A 21,632-nucleotide genomic window follows, 5' to 3' on the forward strand; every position below is an offset into this window, starting at 1 on the left:
TTGAGTAAATACCTCATAAGCCGGAGTCAGATTTGAATGATTAAATTACTTTACTGAAGAGCAGCTGAACACCTAGAACAACAATTGGGACTTATTTGATTCAATAAAATTAACTTGTCTTCATGGAATCATACAAATTGCAAACATGTCTCCATCCATGCCTGACTTAAATAAAACAACTTCCATCCATTCTGCCATCTTTTATTCCTGGCAAAGGCAAAAGCTTGGCTCCATAGCTTTCTGCTTAAAAGGATGACTGCTCCTTGAGTCCATGGCCGCAATTTGAATGTGAATATCCCTGAAAGGTTTCATACGAGATTTAGCAGAATGGTTCCATGGATGGGATGACGGTGCAGGGGAAGGGGGGGGGGGGGGGTGCAGGGGGCAGCAGCATGGGGGTGGGTGTGGTGGCCGGTGGCAGGGGTGAGGGGATGTTGGGGGGGGGGGGGGGCTGGTGGTGACAGTGGGGTTGGGGTTAGTTTCAGTTGGAAAACCTGAGGCTGTTCTCAAGGAACAAAGAACAAAGAAAAGTACAGCACAGGAACAGGCCCTTCGGCCCTCCAAGCCTGCGCCGACCATGCTGCCCGTCGAAACTAAAATCTTCTACGCTTCTGGGGTCCGTATCCCTCTGTTCACATCCTATTCGTGTATTTGTCATGATGCCCCTTAAACGTCAGTATTGTCCCTGATTCCACCACCTCCTCCGGTAGCGGGTTCCAGGCACCCACTACCCTCTGAGGAAAAAACTTGCCTCGTCTATCTCCTTTATGAAAATGAAATGAAATGAAAACTGCTTATTGTCACAAGTAGGCTTCAAATGAAGTTACTGTGAAAAGCCCCTAGTCGCCACATTCCGGCGCCTGTTCGGGGAGGCTGGTACGGGAAACCTTGTCCCTCACACCTTAAACCTATGCCCCCTAATAATTGACCCCTCCACCCTGGGAAAAAGTCTCTGACCATCCACTCTGTTTATGCCCGTTATAATTTTGAAGATCTCTATCAGGTCGCCCCTCAACATCCGCCGTTCCAGTGAGAACAAACCGAGTTTTTTCAACCTCTCCTCATAGCTAATGCCCTCCATACCAGGCAACATTCTGGTAAATCTCTTCTGCACCCTTTCTAAAGCCTCCACATCCTTCTGGTAGTGTGGCAACCAGAATTGAAAACTATACTCCAAGTGTGGCCTAACTAAGGTTCCATACTGCTGCAACATGACTTGCCAATTCTTACACTCAATGCCCAGGCCAATGAAGGCAAGCATGCCGTATGCCATATTTCTTCTTGGAACAAAGATGATTGAGCGGGATTTAATAGAGGAATACAAAATTATGACAGAGTTAGGTAAGGTAGATAAGGATAAACACTTCTCCTTGGCTGATTATACAAGGACTAGCGGACACAGATTTAAGATTTTGAGCAAGAATAACAGGGGAATATAAGGAAGACTTTTTTACACAGCCAGTAGTAATGGCTCACTCCCCACGAGAGCGTTGGTGTGGAAAAAAGCAATGCTTTCAAAAGGAAAGTGAAGGACATTTGACGGAAATGAACTTGCAAGGCCGCAGAGATCAAATGAGGGTGTGGGATTGCGTGGCTTGTTCCATAGGGAGCCAGCATGGACTCTATGGTCCAAATGGTCTCTTCTGTGCCATGACTCTATGAGAGGCCTTTCCCTGAATGCCTAGAGCGAAGGACTTCCCAACATAATGGGTGTGAATTTTTTTTCAATCATTTGTCAAGTTAAGCATTTATATTTTGTTTACAGTTCAGGAAAAATATCAAAACAACTTCAAACTCCAATTCATTTGTATAGTAAGTTCATCTTACTAACTTTGAAAACTCCTTGTGTGACGTACTTTCCTTTGAAGCACACAATGGTTAAATGCGACCATTGTTCATCTGGAAAATGGTTTTAAAAATCTCTTCAAAATGTGAGTGATACTGCCTGAATGATGTGTTTCTTATCAGGTTGATTCCAGGTGGATCTTTTTGGTTGCCCGGTGTCGATATACAAATATTCCAAAATTCCAAGTTGGAATATGCTTATACCGACGCTTACAATCAGTTTGAAACACAATTGGGCTGTACTTGTGTCTGGCAACCAGGCAGCGCTGACAAAGTAGCTTCCTTATCCATGATCGAGAACAGCAAGCGGAGGGAAAAGTAAGGGGCGGGATTCTCCCATCGGGCTGCTACGTGTCGACGACGGCGTAAAACAGGAGTGTTTTACTCCAGCGTCGGTGCCCGTTCCGGGACCCACAGGAGGCTAGCACGGCGCTGGAGCGGCCCACGCCACTCCAGCTGATGATCCCGGCATGAACCCGGCGCCACGGGGTCCACGCCTTCTTCCCTCCACCGGCCCCGCACCAAATAGCGCAGGGTACAGGAGCTGGCGTGGAGGAAAGGAGGCCCCCCAGCCAGAGAGGCCGGTCCGCTGATCAGTGGGCCCCGATCGCGGGTCAGGCCACTACGGAGGCCCCCCACAGGCCGCCCCTGGACCTTTCAATGCCGAGGTCCCGCCGGCTCAGAGGATGTAAGAACTGCACTGGCAGGACCCGGATTTTGTTTGAATGCCCATTCAGACCGGAGAGTCGGCGCATACCCCGACCGGCGGATACCCCAGCCACACCAGCGCTGCGGCGATTCTCCAACCCGGCGGGGGGTCACAGAATCCCGCCCAAGAACTCTTCATTGTTTTTGTCTGATGTTTCTGCTGAATGATTTCTTTTTTTTAGGTCTAAGTTGTAGAAACTCAGGGGCTATAAGTTATCATTGAGGTTTCAGTGTTTTGCAATAAGTTTCAGCATTCATACTGCAGCTGCTGGTCTAAAGCTGGGAGCTTCAATTTGGGTTCCATCCAATCACCTTGCTTCCACTGCTTGGTTGGAATTGCCAGGAAAGAAATCTGTGAATGTGTGATTAAAATATATGGGTCAAAATTCCTTTAATAGTTCCACTGGATCCTATCACATGGAATCCGTTGGGTTCCAGGGCTTAAAGGCTGGTGAGGCTTGACTTTAGTTGCATATTCAGTTTTGTTAATGTCGAGCATGGATCACTCCCTAGCTCCATGGGGAACACGTATGCAGAGTGGGTAGGGCCAAGGCTGGGAATGAGGAATCATACTTCTTGAAACTGTTATGTATGCCTGGAGGCCAATGCACCCCTTGTGATAAAGCACACAGCAGGTAAACTCCATTGGAGAGACCAGTGTAGGAAAGCAACCTGGACCTCCAGAGGTAATGCCATGTTTTTCCCCTTAATCTTGAGGATTGGCTATTGTACTCAGTAACCATAATTGGAAATGTATCAGACAAGAGAGTTGATGGTGGTGTGAGAAATCTGGATGAGCTCCCTCAGTAAGACCATAAGACATAGGAGCAGAATTAGGTGATTCGACCCATCGAGTTTGCTCCAGCATTCAATCTGGCTGATGTTTCTCATCCCCATTCTCCTGCCTTCTCCCCATAACCCCTGATCCCCTTATTAATCAAGAACCTATCTATCTCTGTCTTAAAGACACTCAGTGATTTGGCCTCCACAGCCTTCTGTGGCAATATGTTCTACAGATTCACCACCTTCTGGCTGAACAAATTTCTCCTCATCTCAGTTTTAAAGGATCGTCCCTTTAGCTTGAAGCTGTGCCCTCAGATTATAGTATTTCCTACGAGTGGAAACACCCTCTCCACGTCCACTCCATCTAGGCATCTCAGTATCCTGTAAGTTTAAATAAGATCCCCCCTCATCCTTCGAAACTCCAATGAGTACAGATCGAGCCCTCAACCGCTCCTCATATGACAAACTCTTCATTCCAGGGATCATTCTTGTGAACCTCCACTGGACCCTTTTCAAGGCCAGCACATCCTTCCTTAGATACGGGGCCCAAAACTGCTCACAATACTCTTGAGCCTTATATGGCCTCAGAAGTACATCCCTGCTCTTGTATTCTAGCCCCCTCAACATCAATGCTAACATTGCATTTGTCTTCCTCACTGCCGACTGAACAGAACATTAACCTTTAGAGAATCTTGAACTTGGACTCCTAAGTTCCTTTGTGCTTCTGATTTCCTGAGCCTTTGCCCATTTAGAAAATAGTCTATGCCTCCATTTTTCGTGCCAAAGTGCATAACCTCACACTTTTCCACATTGTATCCATCTGCCATTTATTTGCCCACTCCCCTAGCCTGTCCAGCAGCCCCCTTGCTTCCTCAATACTACCTGTCTCTGCATATTGTTGTATCATCTCCAAAATTAGCAACAATGTCCTTAGTTCCTTCTTCCAGATCATTAATGTACATTGTGAAAAGTTGTGGTCCCAACACTGACCCCTAAGGCATGCCACAAGTCACCGGCTACCATCCTGAAACAGACCCCTTTACCCCACGCTCTGCCTTCTTCCAGTCAGCCAATCATCTATCCATGCCAGGAGCTTACTCTTAACACCATGGACTCTTAACTTATTTAACAGCCTCCTATATGGCATGTTGTCAAAGGCCTTCTGGAAATATAAATAGATCTCGTCCACTGGTTCTCCTTTGTCTAGCTTCCTTGACACCTCCTCAAAGAATTCTAACAGATTTGTCAGACATGACCTCAGTGATGTTCTCTGTTTTTGTTGTCAAGATGCCTTGAATGCATAGTGTTTAACAAAGAACATCAAGCTATGTAAACTAACAAGCTGATTTATTAACACTACTTAAACTAGATTCAAACTTATTCCTAAGTAACAAGATTGCTAAAATAAACTATGCTATAACTCTAAATGCAGAATTCTCAAATACACAACTCTTTTCTCTAACACCTAAACACTTTCTCCTCGAATCAAGGGTTGTCACGGATGACTGTTCTTGATTACCATGTGGTGGTAAGATGCATAAACATGAAATTGTTAACCCCTTATCTCCCATACAATATACTTATTGTGACATCCCCTTTCTTTTGAAGATCTTTGGAGACACAAACATATAGAACATAGGACAGTACAGCACAGAACAGGCCCTTCGGCCCTCGATGTTGTGCCGGGCAATGATCACCCCACTCAAACCCACGTATCCACCCTATACCCGTAACCCAAGAACCCCCCCTTAACCTTACTTTTTTAGGACACTACGGGCAATTTAGCATGGTCAATCCACCTAACCCGCACATCTTTGGACTGTGGGAGGAAACCGGAGCACCCGGAGGAAACCCACGCACACACGGGGAGGACGTGCAGACTCTGCACAGACAGTGACCCAGCCGGGAATCGAACCTGGGACCTGGGACTCTGGAGCTGTGAAGCATTTATGCTAACCACCATGCTACCATGCTGCCCCTCATGGTAAGAGCATTGTGTGTTCTACACGGAATAGTTGCTGTTATTGTTAACAATTTTGGATTTTTTACAGTTCACAAATTGAGTCTGTCCAGCCTTTTGATGCGAGTGGACCTTCTCAACCGTGCAGTAGAAGTCGCCTTGAGTAGATCTGTCTCCATTCATTGTTTGTGGAAATGTGGTGCATAACCAATGAGTCATCAGTTCAATTGATCAGACTACCAACAGATTCTGCTGTTGAACCACCTTTGTTGCCTGAAGTGGTCTTTTTATTGTGCTGTGTTGTTGATTTCTTGTCTCCTTTGCCCAAACAAATGGTTTTCTTTCTGGTCTTTGAGCAAGAACCAACTCTTCCAGCTTGTTGGAATGATGCTTTTTTCTGCTCCTTTTTTCATGGCATTAGCGCCATCATAAGTGAACTTGGTATGATCAACACACACATTTGCCTATGCTATCTCGAATGGGAGATTTCCTTCAAACAATGTCCTGTAGTCCCTTGCTCTTTTGCTATCCGGATTGCTTTCCATACTGCTTGCTTTGTCAAGTTTGACTGGAAGTCCCAACACTTTGTCCCCATCAAATTACAATACGTTTTCTAGTTGTTCTTTGGTTTCAAAGTTGACATAACCAAATTTCCTGCTGGAAACAATGTTGACATCCATGACTGACGGTTTCTTCTGTCTGAAGAAGTCATTCAACGCTTTCTTTATTTCCTCAGATTTCTTCTCAAAGTTCAAGTTTCCAACAAAAAGCAATAAGGATGCATCATTGGTAGTCTTGTGCTTCTTACCTGGAGTCAACTTCTCAAGATGGGGATTATCTCTTAACTTTCCTGTTGGCTGCTTGCAAGAGATGTGCTCTCAATAGATTTGTCTGCTGTCGCACTCTCATTTTCAGCCCACTGCACAGTCCATCTCAGAAATGTCACTCTCGCTGTTGTCCTGCACAGATTGGATGCTACTTGTTATCAGCTCATTACTGATGCCATGTAAACTAAAGAAACTTATAGGGTTGTCTTCTTCTTCTTCTTCTTCTGATCATTATCTGGCTGAGTACTGAGATCTGATTTGCACCGGTATTAAGTTTAATGTGAATGCTGGTTCCATTAATCTTTAATGGAATTGTCCAGTCATCTTGATTGTGAACAATTGCAATTGATTTTAAATTGTCCACTTCGGAAATTGCCTGTGGAATTTTATGTACTTTTTCAACAATGCCGACAAAGAAAGTATCTTCTAAGTCGTATTCATCTTGGACAGTGTCGCGTTCAGTCGCTTTATCCTCTGATTTGTTTATGTTTATTTCTTGTACAGCTCTTTCTTTAGTAACTGTACTCCTCTGTTTATATTGATGTGATGTAGTTCCCGTTCAACACTGCGAGGCAAAATGGTTAATTCTGTGACACTTCGCACAGGTTTTGACCGAAAACTGGGCATTTTTTGACTTGGTGGCTGTGGTCACAGCATTTGCACATCATGACACTCGTTACGTCATGTGCAAAATGGCCACCATCTACAGCGCGCTGTTATTTTAAAGCGCTCAACAGAATCAATGGCGTCAGCCATGTTGTTCGTTTTTGTACCACTTTCACAGACCAACATTTCTGAATATTGATTTTTAGCAAGTTCACTTGCACAACACATACTAATAACATATTCTAGCGTTAACTTCCGATGCCTGAGTAATCCTTTACGAAACTTTTCATTTTTAACACCAAATACAATCTGATCACACAGAAGGGAGTCTAATAATATTGAAAAATTACAGGTCTGCGCTTTGATCCTAAGATCTGTAATGAAACAGTCAAATGTTTCACATGGTTTCTGGACTCTTTTCCAAAATATATATCGTTCGAAAGTTTCATTGATCTGTAGTTCATAATGCCTATCAAACATTTGGATAACTTAGTTATATTTCTTTTGGTCAGCCTCATTCTCAAAATGGAATGAGTTAAATATTTCTAAAGCCTGCGGTCCAGCCATTGTTAGGAACAGCACTACGTTTTGCTGATCTCTGGCCGTCTCAAGGTCTAAGGCTGAGTTATATCGTTCAAACTGCTGTTTGAAATTTTTCCAGTTTACATTTACTTTACCCAATGTCCTGAATTGCTTTGGAGTCTACAAACCCTCCATGAAGCTTTGATTGATCATTCTTTTGCAATGCTACTGGCTTCCACGAGGTCGTGCGATCGGAGCTTGTTTGAGATTTCTTTTGATCTTCAAGTTTTTTTTCGCACACAGATTTTTCTTTCTCACTAAACCTTTCTCGTACACCATAGGAAACACTCCTGGTACCATGTGATTTTCTCTGTATTCTTTGTCAGGATGTCTTGAATGCATAGTGTTTAACAAAGGCCATCAAGATATGTAAACTAACAAAGCTTATTTATTAACAGTACTTAAACTAGATTTGAACATTTTCCTAAGTACTAGGTTGCTAAAGTAAACTATGCTATAACTCGAACTACAGAACTCTCAAATACACAACCATTCTCTCTCACGCCTAAACACCTTCTCCTTGAATCAAGGGTTGCCACATGATATATATGTGACTGCTCTTGATTACCATCTGGTGGTAAGATGTATGTACATGAAATTGTTAACCCTTTTTCTCCCATATGATATCCATATTGTTACAACCTTCCCTTGACGAAGCTGTGGTGACTCAGTCCGCAATTTCCTCTAATAATTGACCAATGGTGATCATGCTCTGAAATTCCTGGCAACATAGGGGCAGGTAAGTACCTGAGATACGAGGTGATGGTGACTGCAGAACCCATGTAAATAAAGTGACCTGCACAAACATAGCACTGAAGAGCATGCACATGGTGTTACTACAGGGATTGGGGTCCATGCATTTTCAGGCACTAACTGTTGAGAGAAAAAAGGGAGGAAGGATGTCTGCAGTGTCAAAATAAGCTTACTGCTGTTTTACTCCATTGATTAACTCTAAAGAATATGAATATGAATCAAGTTATTTTAAATATTTAGAATATTTAAATTCCCTCTTCCGTGGGATCCCAGTACACTTCTTATAAAGTCAAAGTCACTCCTAAGAAATGTTACAGATGAAATATAAGCACTTCTAAATATTTAGCTCATAGCTGGATATATAGCTGGGTGGCACGGTAGCACAGTGGTTAGTACTGTTGCTTCACAGCACCAGGGACCTGGGTTCGATTCTCATGTTTGTCACTTGTCTGTATTGAGTTTGCACATTCTCCCTGTGTCTATGTGGGTTTCCTCCCACAAGTTCCAAAAGACGTGCTTGTTAGATTAATTGGACATTCTGAATTCTCCCTCTGTGTACCCGAACAGGCGCTGGAGTGCGGCAACACAGGGATTTTCACAGTAACTTCATTGCAGTGTTACTGTAAGCCTACTTGTGACACTAATAAAGATTATTATTATTATGACAGACTGAGCAGCCATCACAGGGAATGTTCCAGTTATCCACCATTACCTCAGTAGAAGAGCAGTGGAAATCTGGTGAAATGGCAGAAACTTCGAACACTTCAACAAAAGTATTGGTAACCAATTCAGCCCGTAGAAGTGCAGCCCCTCAGAATCTATGGTGCTATTTCAACAGATGCCATTGTTTTTATTTTTAATACTAGGAAAGGCAATCAACAGTGAACGAAGAGATGATAGTTCCCTACAAACAAAAAAGTCAGAGGAGCGGACCAAGATACAACGAGCTAACTCTGTCACCGTTGACGGACAGGGACTGCAGGTACGTTGTTCAACAATGCAAGAAACTGTCATTCTGTTCTTCTCTTTTGATGTAAACTCTGGGTATAAGAGCAGGCAAAGACATGCAGAGACATTCTACTACAGTCACTAGTTTTTGGGCGAGCTGGTCATTAATGAGCCAAGACACATTAGGTTGAGTTGGCTGTGTTCTTGATATTTATGATTATATATGTGTCAGTACAATGTGTGAGAGGTAGGTTATGGTAGGACAAGAAGGATAAACGAAGTCAATATTTGTGCATACCCTATGTTAATGCAACCTTCCACCCCCTCCAACCCTGGGTCAGTGTCCATGGCAGTGTAACAGTTGAAGTCTGGGAGATGGTGCTGGAAAATGGAGTAGAATCCAGGGATTTGAGTTTATGGACAGCAGAACAGGATATTCTGATGGGCCAAAGGGTGATTCATTTGGGAGCTTTCCTGAGAAATTCTGTCCAATGCACCTCCTGAAAGGTCTAGAACCTACAGCAGATGTCAACCCTTCAGGGCCTTTTATTGGCCCCAAAATATCTCAGGCTGGGAGGGAATAATCAATTCCTCATGGATTAAGTACCATGCATGAACAACTTGATAGTTCTTTTGGAAATCACAGATTGTTGCTGCCCTATTTCTACAAGGCCTTTCACAAGTATCATCTGCACATTTAGAATGATGGTTCAGGCCTTCCTTGGGGTGGGTGCTGCTGTTATCTACCTGCAGGCATTGTTAGCCCATTTTGACAAAGCAATTGATCCTGTCCCCACTCTATGATATTTGGGAATTGCTGGACTCATGGACTCAAGCCATGCACTACCAGACTTCCACTAGGAGAGCAAGGCCATTGGCATTTCAGCCCCTTTTATTATCTGAGGTGAATAACATTTCATCCTGGCTGAGCTCTTTTTTGTTCCAAAACAGAGGCTGTGCCACCAAAAATACGGAATAATGCAGGCCAACTAGGCATTTGTATGATAGGCATTAACACAATTTAACAGTTTGTTTTGGCATTCGTAGCACTTTGTCCAAACAAGAGTTTCAATGTTACATTTGGAGATTGATGACCTATTCTCACCAGTTATTTCCCTTCAGTATATTTCCTTTTCTGAGAGTTTTCCTCCCTATTGTTTCTGGACATTCAGGAGAGCAAACTTTGCGACCTGTGACTGTTAAGAATTTTATTCAAGTTACACTTGTGCAACTGTTCCCCCATCTCAAAGTTCTATTGTTGTAATGTTGTGTACTTTGTTATCATGGGACAGTAGTGACATTTTACATGGATATATGGTAAAAACACACACGCACGTGCACACACCACACACGACACACGCGCAAGACATGCACAGAACCAACATGTGCGAACACGACACGCACACCCAACACACACCTGGACATATACCAGACACCACACACGACACACATATATGTGACTTTTAGGTGTTACTTGGTTCCAGTCATACATACAAGTCAGTAAACTACTATTCTGCAGGACATAGCCCACCGTTGTGGAAATGCTGTTGCAGGTTAACAGTAATTTTCACTGTAGCTTCACTTCATTGCTGTTTCCTCATTTAAAACAATGGGAGGGCATGCCAGTGCAAAAAAAATAATTATAACCTTGGGCTGGAATTTGAGCATGACTGGTTAAAATGCAATTAATTCACATAAAGCCACTCTCCATGTTACCTGCGAGCATTATCTGCTTCATACTAGTCAATTTGTGAGTAACATTAGAACCACAGTACATAAATATAGGCAGTTAAATGGATGTGGGTATTATGGTATGCATTTAACAGACATTTGTTCAGAAATTTAATATGCTGCCTGCAATTTTAAATGAATGCTGCATGTAGCCAGGGCCATTCATGCAGTCCATTTACTGTATGCACGAACAAGGGCCCCGTTATTATGAGTGGCTAATGCTACATAATGGCAACCTCCATCTCTTAAAGGGGAGGTGGATTGTCACTGCAGAAAGTGATGCGATTCCTTGGAAATTGGCCTTGAAACTTTGAACATATACCTGAATATATGAGAGACTGTGCAGCAAGGTTTTCTGTCAATGTGCTGGAGATCTCAGTGTAAGATGTGGAGAGATACCTACAGTGGGGGGAAGATTCCTCCAGACATATGCTTAGGAGATAGTTTGAAGAAGTAGCAGCAGGCGCCAATGCCAAGAATATTGTGTGGTGAACCTCTGTGTGCACCTGTATTAGGAGACGACTCAGATTGGTACAACTGTAGCTTTATTACAGTCAGATGCGTGGCCTCCTACTGCAGCTGGCGAAATGGCTGATCAGGAGGAGGACACGCATTTATACGGCTCCTTATGGGTGGAGCTAGCCGGCAGGGACTACCAGCGAACCTGTAGTGCAGGTCCTACTTTACATCCCCTAATACAGGTGCACACAGAGGTTCACCACATATTGTTCCAAGAATATGGATGCAGAGAGAAGTTTTATAATCTTACACAAGTTTCCAAGGGAAGCAAATTCAACCTTCAAATGATGTAATCTACCAAGTGCACCATTCGCCTATCCAATGCTTAAATCATTGCACCCTCATTATCCACCTACAACCAACCTCATCTGGACTTGAAACGTTAGCTCTTTTCTCTCCCTGCAGATGTTGCCAGACCTGCTGAGATTTTACAGCATTTTCTCTTTGGTTTCAGATTCCAGCATCCACAGTAATTTGCTTCTATCAATCAATACTCAGACTTTCAAATCATGCTGTACCTAACTTTTATACACTCAGCACTGTTGCCAACGCCATACCCTCAACTCACACTCGTGACCGTGTGGAGTTTGCACTTTCTGCCCATATCTGTGTGGGTTTCCTCAGGATGCTCCGGTTTCAAAGATGTGCAAGTTAGGTGGATTGGTCATGATAAATTGCCCCTTTGTGTCCAAAAGGTTAGGTGGGGTTCCTGGGTTATGGAGATTAGATGGTGGCGTGGGCTTTGGTAGGGCGCTCTTTCCTAGGGCCGGTGCTGACTTGATGGGCCGAATGGCCTCTTTCTGCATTGTAGGAATTCAATTTTTTTTTATTTAGAGGACCCAATTTCCTTTTCCAATTAAGGGGCAATTTAGTGTGGCCAATCCACCTAACTTGCAGATCTTTGGGTTGTGGGGGTAAAATCCACGCAGTCACGGGGAGAATGTGCAAACTCCACACAGACAGTGACTGGGTTCGAACCCGGATCCTCGGCACCATAGGCAGCAGTGCTAACCACCTCACCACCGTGCCACCCCACTGTAGGGATTCTATGAATTGTTCAACCATCACAGCCATAGTCAAGGTTATCCTTGCCCTGCTGCAGCCATTGGCAAATTTCAGTCATGACCTTTTTCATAAAGTGAGGGTGTCTTAAACATTGATCCTCACTGAAGTTGCAGTAGGAGAATTGCTCCCTGCAAACACTGAGAGTTCTTCTCCTCTTCTTCCTCCCCTCTCTTAGATCAGTATATCCTTCTCTACATGGTCTCTTTTCATTCTTCTAGTCATATTTAATTCCCAGAGGAAAGTCGACCAGGTCACCCATGTCTGAAAGCAATTTCTTTCAGTAAACTATTTTAAATGACCCAAAATCCTCTCAGACTATTAAATATTAGTAAAGTATAGGAAATTACAAAAAATGAGGGCAATTGCACTAGTTGTCAGGAATAATAATCCTCCAACTAACGTCTAAGTTGTTCATTATCCCTTTCAATAAAGCTGATGGGGCAGGATGGTGGGTTGGAAAGGAGTCCCTCATGCCATTTAACAGTCTGCTCACCTGTATGATTTTCAGACAGGATATTGGCTGGAGTATGGAATTCAAAATCGGCAGTATTTTCATCTTATCAGACTTATACTGAAAGTGTGTACTGGCATCATGAGCCTTTATTTCAGCTCTTATGCAGCAAAAGAATGCCGTAAAGAAGGGATGCTATATGGCCCAATTTAGCCTACAATAATTGACCCAAAAAGCTAGCCAATATAATTGAATACGCTGACAATATCTGAAACCAAGAGCAGAGTGTTTTTGTCAACATAATTTATTTCTTGAAACCTAACTGCTTATATATGACCAAATAAAGAATATAAATTGCAAAAAACATTGCTTCATGACACTGTTGAATTTGTTTTAAAACTGCATGGCATCTTTTTCTGAGATGTGCAGGTTAGGTGGATTGGCCATGATAAATTGCCCTTAGTGTTCAAAATTGCCTTTAGTGTTGGGTGGGGTTGCTGGGTTATGGGGATGGGGTGGAGGTGTTGACCTTGGGTAGGGTGCTCTTTCCAAGAGCCAGTGCAGACTCGATGGGCCGAATGGCCTCCTTCTGCACTGTAAATTCTATGATTCTAAGGTGGATGAATGCACATTCACCTTGGATACAGACTAAAGGGTAGAATTCCCCCACTTTGAAAGTTGCATTGGTGCGCAGCTACGGCGGCACCTTTCCCGCTGGTCTGAATGGTGGGAGCCAACATCGGATTCTCTGCTTGGAAGCCCTTTAATTCTGCACAAGCAAGCTCTCCTCCGATACGTCTGCCCCGGGGCCAGCTGGCGGATTCAAATAACCCGGTGCCACATTTAAACACCAGTCCAGCACACTCCGATTACTCTCTCCAGCCCACTTATCTTCACTAGATCGTGCAGGATGTCCGTAGCTCTGAGACAAAAGGCTAGCAGCCTCAGGAAGACTGCATCAGCTTTTACCACCTTGGCCCTCAAGGCCCTTATTTGAGGAGTCTGGGCTCACCGGCACGTGTGCTACCCAAGAAATGGCTCGAGAAAGCAGACAAACCTAACTTCTCTGGCCTGGGATGCCGTTGCCCAGGAGGTCAGTGCAGCTGCCACCCATCCGTAAGCGACACCCAGTGCAGGAAGCAGATGGATGATCTCATGCACTCTGCCAGGGTAAGTCCTCTCTCATCTCCCTCCACTTTCAAAATCTCAGCATGGCATCATGTACTCAAATGGCTAATCTCATCACGGATCTCACACATTCAGTCACGGGGAACACATACCCGCACTCACTCTCTGAAAAAGACACAACCATCTAATTTATCTTGTTGCTCAAGTTCCATTCTCTGTTCCTCTGGATATGGCACACCACACACAGGGGATACAAATTTTACCCATATTCTGCACCATCGCCTCTGAGCACAGGTCTTTCTTTTATCTTCATACAGGCCAAACTTGCGCACAACAAATGGGGAGAGTGCCCAGACCGGGGGGTGGGATGGCAGAGAAACTTGCCCTCAGTAAGTTTGATGAGGCTGCAGCAGAGCCCATCGGTGAAGACCGGGATCGCTCCTGTGGTGACCCAGAGCTTGACGTTCCACAACAAATTAGTATGGATCTCAACTCCATCACTTCACCAAATCCTGCAATTAACACTGAGTGCCATTTACTCTGAATTAGCCACAGCTCATCGACCAAAACTGTCCTTTTGTATTTTTTATGTACCAACAAACCATGGCCAACTAGCCAGCCCCGCATCATCCCAGGCCCCTGCAGAACATTTGAAGATGGGCCTGCTCAGAAAACACCAGCACAGCACTCAACCCGCACCCTCCATCGGTACAGAGACACTTCTCGGTGGGGTGTAGCTCAAGGTTAGACTCAGGGTCATTTTCTGGGGAACAGCTCACGGACACGTCCCCACAGCAGTCGGATGCAGGGACAGCCCAGGGCTCAGGCACTTGGAGTGTTGTTGGAGACTTGCCACTAGCTCAGTCAGAATCAGATGATGACCCTCTTGATGTGGCTGCCAGTTCACTGGTGAAGTTACAAAGGAGCTGCAGAACATCGGGCCTGAGATTCAACAATGACACAGAAGACAAGAGTGCACAATGGAGAAGTCTGTCTGCGTCTGTCTGATGTGGCTCTGACATGCGAGGGTCTTGAGACCACCATGAGAAGGTTGGCAGCCATCATGGAAACCTTGGTCCGCAGGTTCTGCCGGATTTGCGTGCAGCCATGCACTCCATGGCCGTACACTCTGGTGGGCACCATCAGGATGTAGGCGAGTTCCCTCCAGCTGCCCCTCTCCCGCAGGAGTCATCCTGGGGCCTCTGGCATCCACATGGAGGATGCACATCAGCCAGACACCCCCGGGAGCCTCCACTCAGGGCACTCCAAAGGTGTGCAGCTGCTCAAAGTCCTCTCTGCCTGTTCTCGCACCACCTCCAGCAGCACAAGCTGTCAAGGCTGCTACTGCCCCTGAGCAGAAGATCCTTATGAGGTCGAGCAACTCCAGGGCTCAGACACTAGTGGCCGCTGTCCTTTCCGATTCAATGCACAGCCCTTCTTCCACACTGCACTCCACAGGTCTTTGTCAGGCCACTCTCCCCATCCCTTTCTGGAAATTCCACTGAGTGGAGAGAACAAGGAGAAGGAACAGCAATAGGTGCATGAACATGAAGCCAACCAAACTGATGCTGGCAGGAAATGGAATAGAGCAGCACAGTAGCACAGTGGTTAGCACTGTTGCTTCACAGTGCCAGGATCCCGAATTCGATTACCAATTGGGTCACTGTCTATGAGGAATCTGCACCTTCTCCCCATGTCTACGTGGGTTTCCTCTGGGTGCTCCGGTTTCCTCCCACAAGTCCCGAAAGATGTACTTGTTAGGTGAATTGGATATTCTGAATTCTCCCTCAGATTACCCGAACAGGTGCCAGAGTGTGGCGATGAGTGGATTTTCACAGTAACTTCACTGCAGTGTTAATGTAAGGCTCCTTGTGACATTAATAAAGATTATAATTATTACTATTAATATTATTAGAAGGAAACATGCTTTTCAGAATCTTTGACCTTCCCCACAATGTGTGTAGGCCTAATCAATGTACCTGCAGGTACCTGCAGAAGCAGGAAAAAAAGGTCTGCACTTTCAAAAGAAATTGTCACCCGCACTGACTTGATTTTCACAGTACCTTTATTGCAGTGTTAATGTAAGCCTGCTTGACACTAATAAATATTATTATGTTCAACTGTTACAGTTTGTGCAGCATTGCCTTTTGCATTTACAGTCATTGCAGCCTTGGATCTTTCTAACTCCGGATGCTTCCAGGTTGTCACAGATGGTTACCAAAGTCAACTTAGCTTAACTTTGAGAATGGAGGCCAGGAAATTCAACTCCCTCTGAGTTTTTGCACCTGTGCACATTGGGAGCAGGCTGCATATGTGTAGTTCTCCATTTTGAGAGTTCTTTGGGTCCAACATGCCTGTGCATGAGGAAAGTTGCTGTGAAAACCTGGTTCATGCGACTGGAAGTGGAGTGACATTAAGATAAGTGTCTCAAGCAGGGGTCAGGGAGAGAGCCCAAATGAAGAGTCCCAGGCAAGGGAAATGGACAGGGAAAAGTCCAGTTAAGTTAGAAAGAGAGGAGCAGTCAATCAGGCTCCAATTAGAAGAAAGGACTACAGTTTAAGTAAAGATGGATCAGAAGAAGTCCTGGTCATCAGAGTGGGCTCAGGGAGAAGCCTGGTAAACAAAGTGGGCTCTGTCAATCGTCCATTTTCACTTTTTGCTTGTACAGTAATTCTGTGCAGTAATCGCAAAGTTATTTACCTGGGAGTAAGGCTACCTGGGAATAAGGCGTCTTGCACTCTTCCTTCTAAGAATCCACACCTCAATAGCCAAACATTGCTAGAATCTTGTTCATTGACTCACAGTGTGGCTTCTGAGTGTGGAGAACTTACTGAACAGGCCAGTGGTGTTCTCAAGTCATGATTCCATTGTTTGGACAGATCGATATATCCCTGAAATATAGCCATATAGGAGTGTCTTATATAATAGTGCTTTGCTATAGTATGTGACCTGACTACAATAGAGAACAACACATGGAGCCACAATGAAATGGGGGCTATTAGTGTAATCATAAAGACAACACTGCACTGGTGGCAAAGAGACAAAACAGTTCCAACAGCTGGAGAACCTCTTATTAAAGAGCATTTTAACTCCCTGCTCTTTTGCATTCATAGTGATGTTCGCCATATGTTCCAACCGTCTACCTACAAATAAATAGTGTGCCTGAGCACCATTGAATTTAAACAAAACTATTGACCAAACAACCTACCTTCTGGGCCCCATTTTAATTGAACTAAGAACATATAATACTAATATTGTTAATGGTCTTTCTCTCTACCCAGGTACCATCCAGATACCCTTTAAAACTAGATTCATCACTCATCTCTTCACAAGATATGGATGGGATCTACCTGAAAAGTGGCGCAGCTGGTAGATCTAACACAATCTTACATAGAACATAGAACATAGACCAGTACAGCACAGAACAGGCCCTTCAGCCCTCAATGTTGTGCCGAGCCATGATCACCCTACTCAAACCCACGTATTCACCCTATACCCATAACCCAACAACCCCCTCCTTAACCTTACTTTTTTTTTTAGGACATACGGGCAATTAGCATGGCCAATCCACCTAACCCGCACATCTTGGACTGTGGGAGGAAACCGGAGCACCCGGAGGAAACCCACGCACACACGGGGAGGACGTGCAGACTCCGCACAGACAGTGACCCAGCCGGGAATCGAACCTGGGACCCTGGAGCCTGTGAAGCATTTATGCTAACCACCATGCTACCGTGCTGCCCTTGTGAGAAGTTGTGAGATCTTGTGAGAAGTTGTGATGTGAATCCCACCCATTGTGCGCGGGGTCACTTTCTGGTAAATGTGCATATTAGAATGAGGCAGCTAGTCTCACTCAAATATGCATAACCAAGGCATGGGATCTAACCCCCCTTCATCTTGGAGACCTCTGGCGAGCGCTGTTAGTGCTGGTCTCCACAACGGGGACCAGACGGAACGGCACTCGTGGGGGTCTCCCAGGGGATCGAATGTCCCCACGGGTTTGCCCTCTGGGCAGGGTGACACCCTGGAAGTGCTAGCCTGGCACTGCTAAGGTGCCCAGGTGGCACACCATCTGGCAGGGACACTGCTGGGCTGGCAGTGCCAAGGTGCCAAGCTGGCATTTTCTGTGCGACGGGGATTTGGCCCCGGTGTGCCCTGTGCGGGCGCAGGGGGCTGAGCACCCCTTTATAGGTGAGTTGGGGCTTGGAGGGTGTTCGGGCGGGGGTGGGGGGGGACCGAGAGCTCAGGTGGGCGGAGTTCCTCAGTGTAGAAAACGGGATGAGGTGCAGCCTCGGCTGCACATTCCCCGCTGAGGCCCCTGATCTACCCGAACAGCCGTTTGAAAACGTGATGATTCTCGGCATTCCGAGCACTGGGAGACACCCGGCTAATCGTGTTCACTATGGGACTCTGTTCCCATTCAAGTAGCTTGGGCCCCACATGACCCCTTCCCCCATAACTGTCATTGCAAATTACTTCCCATCTTTCAGCTCCTTTTCCTCTCAAGTTCTTGATTAAGCTGTCACTTCAGAAATTCATGCTCAACTTTGCTCAAGCTCCACGTTTGAATCCCTTCAATTAGATTTCTGCCACTTTAACAAAACAGTTCTCGTCGGCATTACAAATAGCATTTTATCCCTTTTATCCCTTCCCATCAACCTGCCTGCAACATTTATTTGACATGGCTAGCCAGACCAACCTCTTCGAGCGCCTCTCCACTGGTTTCTAATTAGGGTGATTGCAATCTCCCATTCCATTTTTATTTATTCAATCACAGCCAGCGAATAACTTGCATTTGCTTTTCTACCGACACACCATTAGTCCTAATGTCCCCCAAGGTTCTATCTTTGGACTCCTTCTTTTCATCTACAAGCTATCCCTCGCCAACATAATCTGCAAGCATCGCATCCATTTCCACATGTACAAGGATGTCACCCATCACTACCTCACAACTATCTCCCTCAAAATCTCCACTTTCGCTAAATTATCATACTGCCTGTCCAGAAGCCAGTAGTATTTGTAATGGTTGTCTCTTTTAGACAGTACAGCAGTAGAGGGTCACCTGATTTGAAGGGCCAATGGAACCGAGAATAAGTGATAACCCCAGAGAGAGGAGTCCGCTCTCAGGCAGTAATAAATCTCACAGCCATGGACTAAGTATGCAAACACTGGAGCCTGTACTCCAAAGCAGCTTTGTGCTGCCAAAACCTCCTGTACTAAGTTAATCTTCAAGCACCTTCCTAATAAAGTCCAGAGTCTCTTGACAATGGCAGAAGTGTGCCACAATACATAACACATTCAAAGAAAGAACAAAAAGCAAAGAACAATACAGCGCAGGAACAGGCCCTTCGGCCCTCCCAGCCTGCACTGTACCATGGTACCTGCCTAACCTAAAACTGTCTGCACTTACGGAGTCCGTATCCTTCCATTCCCACCCTATTCATATATTGATCTAGATGCCCCTTAAATGCCGCTATCGTACCTGCTCCCTCTACCTCCCCAGGCAGCGCGTTCTATATATTTACCACCCTCTGTGTAAAAAACGTGCCTCGCTTCAGTAGTTGATGAACAGACATTTCCTCTGACCAAATATTGGGAAGACCAAAACCACTGTCTGTGGACCCATCACAAATTTTGTGCATAAACCATTGATTCTTTCCCTTTCTCTGGCAACTTTCTGAGGCTGAACCAGATTGTTTGCATCTTTGCAGTCATATATGACCCTGAAATAAGATTCTGACTACATAGCTGTGCCATCATCAAGTCACTGCCTATTGCAATCTCTGTAGCATTTCCCACCTCCAACCCACCTCGGCTCATTTTGAATTCCTGATGTATTTTGTCCCATCTGGACTTGATAATACTGCTGAACTCTGGCCATCGTCCCATTATCTACCCGTTGCAAACTTGGAAGAAGAGTAGGAAAGCATTTGTGTGTTTGATGTTGAAAATGTGTGAGGTGACTTTGTATGGTGTGCAAGGAAAAATAAAAGTGTGAGCAAGAAAGTGTCATGTGAGAGTACCTTTATGAAATGGGTGTTTATAAATGGGTGTGTATATAAATATCTGTGGTGAGAGTACCTTTAAGAAATGGGTGTTTCTTACTGCAGTGATGTCAGAGAGTGGGTGGAGCTGGTCTGTCTGTCAGCTTTTACTTTCATTTTAGGCTGTTTGCTGCAGGGTGTGTTTTAATTTCATTTCGGAGCTGGATAGCTGCAGTCACAGCCAGAAGGGGTATTAGTCTCTCTCTCTGTAATCTAAAAACTGTAAATAGATCCTTTAGGGATTTAAAACTATAACTGCTCTCAGTCGTACTTTAACCTGATGTGCTTCTGTTAAAAGTTCTTTTTTTAAGTCTTATAGATGTTAAATGAAACAGCTTAATGATTACTTAGTGTTGTATTCTTTGGGGGTTGTATTTGAATTAATGGTTGCGAAGATGTTCATTGTATGTTTTAAAAAGGTTAACTTGCGTTCATAGAATAAACATTGGGCGAAGTTCTCTGCTCCCGGGAAAAATCGGGAGGGCCGTCGTGAACTCGGCCGAGTTTCACGACGGCCTCGGAGGCTGCTCCTCGCCCCCTATTCTCCCCTCCCGGCGGGGTTAGGAGCGGCCCACCGTAACTCTTGGCCGCGGGAGCGTCGCACCAAGAATGACGCAGCCGGCGCGCCTAATGACGTCAGCCGCGCATGCGCAGATTGGCCGGCTCCAACCCGCGCATGCGCGACTGACGTCATGACGCTGAGTGCACGAACCCGCACATGCGCGGTGGCTGTCTTTCCCCTCAGCCGCCCCGCAAGACGTGGCAGCGGCGGAGGGGAAATAGAGCGTCCGATTTGGATGCCGGCCCGACGATCGGTGGGCACCTGTCCCCTCCTGAGCACAGTCGTGGTGCTCTTTCCTTGCTAGGCCACCTACAAGCCCTAAACTGGCTTCTCACTTCGGTTTCACGACGGCAGCGACCAGGTGTGTTTGCCGCCGTCGTGAAACGGCCACGAATGGCAGGCCGCTCGGCCCATCCGGGTCGGAGAATCGCACTTCGCCGTGAAAAATGGCGAGCGGCGATTCTTCCGAGCCGGGGGGGGGGGGGGAGAATCGCCGGGGGGGAGGGGGGGGGGCAGGGGGGGTGCGTGAAATTTGTCAGGGGGCCCTCCCACGATTCTCCCACCCAGCGTGGGGAGCGGAGAATCGCGCCCATTGTTTTGCTTTAAAAAATATTTTTACATTTCTGCTGTACCACACCTGTAGAGTGGGCTGTGTGCTCCCCATACCACAATCTAGTAAACGTTGTGGGTCAGGTGACTCCATGATACACTTTGGGGTTCTCTAAACCCTGGTCCCATAACAAATTGGGGCTTGTCCGGGTTAAAAGTATATCTATTGGATTGGCTTGGTGAACTTAAAGAGAGTGATGGGTGAGCATATTGTGGTTGCTTTTCAGGTGTGGTATTCTAGTTTAAGTAGGGAGTGTGTTGTGGACAATGGCTTTTTCAGAGGCTCTGAAGTTTTTGGGGGTGGAGACGGTCACACGCAGTACCTTACGGCTAGAGACTAAAAGCAGATTGTTAGATTTGGCAAAAACATTGCAGTTAACATTACCTGATGAAATGCGAAAAGACGAGGTAATTATTGGGATGGCTAAGCATTTAAAGTTGCCTGAGATACAGTTTGACTCATTGGAAATAGCAAAAATTCAGTTATAAATTAAACAAATGGAACATGAGA

At 45.4% G+C, this 21,632-nt stretch overlaps 1 protein-coding gene across 1 annotated transcript in view; it reads left to right on the plus strand.

Moving 5' to 3' along the window:
* The window catches only part of dgkb (diacylglycerol kinase, beta), a 1,237,676-nt gene that overhangs the window by 497,611 nt on the left and 718,433 nt on the right, over positions 1-21,632 (plus strand). The window contains 3 exon segments of the mRNA XM_038797484.1: positions 8,931-8,955; positions 8,958-9,050; positions 11,963-11,975. Of these exon segments, the coding sequence (XP_038653412.1) occupies positions 8,931-8,955; positions 8,958-9,050; positions 11,963-11,975 (131 nt within the window).

Source organism: Scyliorhinus canicula, chromosome 5 (genome assembly GCF_902713615.1).
Source record: "Scyliorhinus canicula chromosome 5, sScyCan1.1, whole genome shotgun sequence".
NCBI lineage: Eukaryota > Metazoa > Chordata > Chondrichthyes > Carcharhiniformes > Scyliorhinidae > Scyliorhinus > Scyliorhinus canicula.